This window comes from Micropterus dolomieu, linkage group LG13 (assembly GCF_021292245.1).
Source record: "Micropterus dolomieu isolate WLL.071019.BEF.003 ecotype Adirondacks linkage group LG13, ASM2129224v1, whole genome shotgun sequence".
Lineage (NCBI taxonomy): Eukaryota > Metazoa > Chordata > Actinopteri > Centrarchiformes > Centrarchidae > Micropterus > Micropterus dolomieu.
The window spans coordinates 15,108,829-15,113,641 of NC_060162.1; the positions used below are offsets into that span (position 1 = coordinate 15,108,829).

Below are 4,813 nucleotides of genomic sequence, written 5' to 3' on the forward strand. Positions count from 1 at the left end.
TCAGGTAGTCCTGAACCATCCCTTAGTTATGCTGCTATAGGCCTAGACTGCCGGGGGATTTCCCATGATGCACTGAGCTCCTCTCTCCTCTACTTTCTCTCCCTCTGTATGCAACCTCATCCCATTATTTTTCTTTTAAGTCAGTACACATAAGGTATGTTGATTTCCCTGAGGTTTTATTGGGCAACCTAAAAACAATTCCTGAGGAGGTGACCTGTAGGGCCAGCTGTAGGCCAGTAGGGGTCGCTACTACCTCGGGAATCATCTGTGCCACACGCTAGTGTACAAATCAGTCTATGGTACAAATCTAGCATCTACAGGTGAAACTCGAAAAATTAGCAAATCGTGCAAAAGTTCATTTATTTCAGTAATTCAACTTAAAAGGTGAAACTAATATATTATATAGACTCATTACATGCAAAGTGAGATAGGCTCTTGATGCAGTAACTCCAGCCTCAGTCCACTCCTTGTGAAGCTCCCCCACACATTTGAGTGGCCTACAATACTGAACTTTTTCACAATATTCCAATTTTCTGAGATTTTGAATTTGGGGTTTTCATAAGCTGTACGCAATAATCATCAAAATGATATCAAATAAAGGCTTGAAATATCTCACTTTGCATGTAATGAGTCTATATAATATATTTGTTTCACCTTTTAAGTTGAATTACTGAAATAAATGAACTTTTGCACGATATGCTAATTTTTAGAGTTTCACCTGTATGTGCTAGTGTGTTTTTACATGAACCGAACTAATTTCTCCCAAAAAGTCCACTGTGGTTTAACATGTTTTAATGTAATGGTACAACATGGTGAGATATTATAAACATTCATGGCTGTCCCTTTTTTACTGTTATTATATAGACAGGATTTCATATACATTTAATACAAAAGAAATTCATATTCATATTAAGGATGGTTGATTTCCATGAATTATATGATTTAAACTGCAGATTTTAGTAACAAGCAGACCCTCTGATATTCTGGCTAGGCTCTACTATGAGGTTGTTGTCTAGAACTACAATATTGGCGGTATTTGTGTAATAACTGCATACACATAATAGGATAACATTGTCATAAAGATGCAAAAAGTAAAAAGCTGCTGACATAAAACACAAATAACAACCATCAAGTAAGATTACAGAACAAACATGGCTGTTACAGCAACATCATCCCAAATCACTGGCAACATCATCTGGACTTGGTTTTTGTTGATTCCTGTTCAAGAAAAAAAGTAAAGCACTCAGTCAATGGTTAATTTTGATTTTACTTAACCTAAGTCCTTTAATGAATTTCACACTCACCACCATCAAATGGCCATTCTTTGCCCTGTAGACCATGGACTCCTGACCACTCTTGAAGTCCACAAACCCCTCTCTACCAGGCTGGATGTCAAATCGCACACTGCAAGAGACAACAACAATTTCACTTTGAATCAGGCTCATCCATCGTTTTTAACATTTAGATTTCTAGCTTTCAGATGAACATAAATTCAATTCCAGATTCTGTACCTGCCCTGGACCACTTTGATGGAGTTCTGCTTGTTGGCAATAACACTCAGTTTAGTCAGGGCTTCAAACAGGTAGTCACATTGCAGAACCAGATCACCCTAAAAGAACAAATGGCATTAGTCCTGCAATTGTTATGGTCTTGAATGAACCGATTCATTGAGGAATGTTTCTGATCTGATCTGGAGTCTGCTGTGAGAGGTGCTCAAGAAAGTCATGGACAACATTTTTGAGTTTTTGATTATTGACTAGATCTATGAACAAACTTTATTAACTAAATCCATCACCCAACTCTCCTGGTAGATAAAGATTAACATTTCAAGATTCCTGGAAATGCAAACACTGGTCACTAGTAGGCAATGGTCAAAGTGATTTTGATTATCCCTGCAGCGTAGTATCACTGCAAATTTCATAAATTAATTGAGCAACAGGGTGCTTTGGTGGTCTATAGGAGCTGACCTAACTCTACACCTATACCTTTCTCTCTATGAAGATTCTCAGTCATCCAGGTTACTATTCTTAACATTGCTTTAAAGAGGGTTGATTGTACCTGTGCTTTCCTCTGTGGGGTGATTCCTCGAACGTACTTCCGTACCATGTGTCGAATGTAAAGCTTCTTCAAGAGCTGGGAAGCCTAGAAAAAATACAGTTTTACATGTGCCGTTTGATTTGACACCTTTACAGGGTGCAGCCCTTACCAACATTACCAACCTGTGCCCTTATGTATGCAGCCTTATAACTAGAAATGGTCGTATCACCCACCTCCTTCATTAAAGGCGGAGGGGTGAGCCAAGAGTCTTTCTCGAGGACTGTTTTGGGAAGGTTTTCTGTCAGCCGTGTGATGTAGTTCTGCCTCACATACGCCAGGTACTCACTGTTGTCAATGCAGGCTGGCTGATTCCTAGTCATGAAACCTTTAATGAACCTAGAACAAATCAATAGACAGGTAACATCACAACATGTACTTTTTAGATGTACATGTACATGTATCTCTTTGTCATGTCATTAAACCTTCAACCCTTGTGTGAACTTACTTCTTGATGACCTTGACAGCCCATGCCCTCTTTTCACGCTCCTTTCTGGCCATCAGACCTCTCCAACAGTTTTCAATCTTAGTGGCTATTTAGATAAGATAAGGTAACAGAAAGCGATATCTTAAAATGGTTGTCATGCAGGCCTCTCACCTACATTTACTCAACAAAAAGCATTTAGTTTGTGCTTATACACAAATCTGTGGGCATTTTAACACTCACCAGCCTCTTTCTGTTTCAGGTAGCCTCCTTTCACTCTGTAGCCTTTGTACTTGGCCTGAATCTTTGTTGCTGCAACAATGACAGTCACAGTTTTACTCCCAGGAGTGTTAAGAAGCTCGATGTAGCATTACAACTACATTTAAAGAACAGCATCTCACCTAGCTTATGTTTGCAGACCTGAAAGGCATCTTCTGTTGCAAACAGAGTTCTAGGGTGCCGGATGAAAATTTTTGTCCTTGATGGAAAGAGACAAACAATGAGAATTCTTTCAGGTGAACCAGCTCCCATGATAGACAGTCCATGGCACCCATACATTTACATCTTCCTACCTGCCCATCTTGTACTCATCAGGTGTGTAGCCCAGGTGTTTGATCAGGCACTGCACACCTTCTGCTGCCGTACCTTTCCAGTTGGGCCAGGTGTCCGGACACAGAGGTTTATACCTGAGCACAGAAGAAGACCGCATTCATGCAGCTTTATTATTATATTATTATTATTTTAGCAGTATCAATGTATGTGGCAGTGGCAAAAATGAGAACCTGCCAAATGTCTTCTGCAAGAAAAAGAGTAATAATCTGCTTTTTGGATGAAAAATATGAGCGGCGAAAGTGTGCTTAGCCACCTCTGGAGAAAGATGTCGTATTTGCGTCGGTAAGCAAACCCAGCGCGCCTGACCCTCAGATGTTCCATCAGACCCAGGTACTTCACCTGATGTCTCACCAACACATCATCAAAGCGTCCTGCAGGGGACACCAAAGGACATCTAGAGAGCTCAGGGGTCAAAACTGTCTGGTCTAACTTCATGTGCTGGCTTACTGGGCTGAACAAAAATTTTGCTTTAAATGTTCCTAGCTATAGGGCACTGGCTGTATGGTTTTTCAGAAGTGGAGGATACATAGGAACACATGGGCTCACCTGGCTGCTTGGCTTCATTGGGTTTAATGCAGCGGACGTACCAGGGCTCTTTGGACATTAATATTTCAGTCAAGCCCACCAGACTGGTCTTAAACTGTGTCACCACCTGAGGAGTTAAAGGAAAATGGCAGGTGTTTATGGTTTGTTTATAGTAGTTGTGTAAATCAAGAAATCAGTTGGTCATTGAGCAGCAGCATCTGAATCACTTCTTACAGTTTCAGGTCTCCTCTTGCTATCCGGTTCAGTAGAAGGAAAACAGTGTTTGATGATAGCATTCTTGGACTTTCGCATGACCTTTAAAAGTATAAGAAAACTGTATAAGCACCCAACATGTCAGACATGCAGTATATACCTTAAATAATACTGTAATGTAAGAGTTATGCTCCTCTACTTTTATACATATTTTCACTCTATTTTGGTTCTTTTTGGTCACAGTGAAGGATATTAGAAGTCAGTGGATTCAGAACAAGCATTGTGTTTGTGTTGTACAGTGAATCAAATACATGTCCAACCTACTATTGGTATCATCGGATTTCGTTAGTATAAAAATTTAATTAAATTACCTCTTTCCCATTTCGATACAAGAGATCATTGTTTTTGTCCAAGAATCCTGAAAGTTTAAAGAAATTAGGGTAACTTTAAAATACTCTCTTACTTATGAAAAGTTGAATTCATAAGCAATAAAACACACATTTTCAGAATTCAGTACACTTAGTGTTTTCCTTGGTCTGGTATGACCGGCAGCATATGGTGGTTAATGTAAGTTTAACAGTGTAGTAAACTAATATGTTATATATTTGTTTCTAGAGGATTGCTCCTGTTAATAAAATGTGATATGGCCACTCAGTAGTCTAACATCCTAGTTGCTGCTATAGGCTAGACTGCCGGGGGATTTCCCATGATGCACTGTCCTTCCTCTACTTTATTCCCTCTGTAGAACATATGCATGTTACTAACACAACTTCTCCCCTTTCTGGTAGTCTTGTGCTTTCTCGTCCCTCTCCTCTCTCCTCCTATCACTTCCTGCAGGTTTTCTGGCTCTGGAGCTGTGGAGTCTGGATCTGTGGCTGCGGGTCGCCTGCTGCCCCCGTGTTCCTGCTCGACACCCTCTACTGCAACGACTATTGTTGCTAGTCT

The 4,813-nt window shown here is 40.2% G+C and overlaps 2 protein-coding genes across 2 annotated transcripts in view; both read right to left on the bottom strand.

The window, feature by feature from the left end:
* LOC123982215 (sushi domain-containing protein 2-like) overlaps positions 1-265 on the bottom strand; it is a 9,714-nt gene extending 9,449 nt beyond the window's left edge. Inside the window, exon 1 of the mRNA XM_046067638.1 lies at positions 148-265. Coding sequence (XP_045923594.1) covers positions 148-265 — 118 coding nt within the window. The remainder of the gene's footprint in view (positions 1-147) is intronic.
* Positions 266-1,161: 896 nt separating this feature from the next.
* Positions 1,162-4,813, bottom strand: part of myo1hb (myosin IHb) — an 11,603-nt gene continuing 7,951 nt past the window's right edge. Inside the window, exons 16-28 of the mRNA XM_046067639.1 lie at positions 4,240-4,286; positions 3,890-3,970; positions 3,677-3,782; positions 3,384-3,501; positions 3,091-3,204; positions 2,920-2,996; positions 2,762-2,830; positions 2,543-2,627; positions 2,271-2,433; positions 2,059-2,142; positions 1,512-1,609; positions 1,305-1,404; positions 1,162-1,218 (exon numbers count right to left, since the gene is read on the bottom strand). Of these exons, the coding sequence (XP_045923595.1) occupies positions 1,192-1,218; positions 1,305-1,404; positions 1,512-1,609; positions 2,059-2,142; positions 2,271-2,433; positions 2,543-2,627; positions 2,762-2,830; positions 2,920-2,996; positions 3,091-3,204; positions 3,384-3,501; positions 3,677-3,782; positions 3,890-3,970; positions 4,240-4,286 (1,169 nt within the window). The 3' untranslated portion in view covers positions 1,162-1,191. The remainder of the gene's footprint in view (positions 1,219-1,304; positions 1,405-1,511; positions 1,610-2,058; positions 2,143-2,270; positions 2,434-2,542; positions 2,628-2,761; positions 2,831-2,919; positions 2,997-3,090; positions 3,205-3,383; positions 3,502-3,676; positions 3,783-3,889; positions 3,971-4,239; positions 4,287-4,813) is intronic.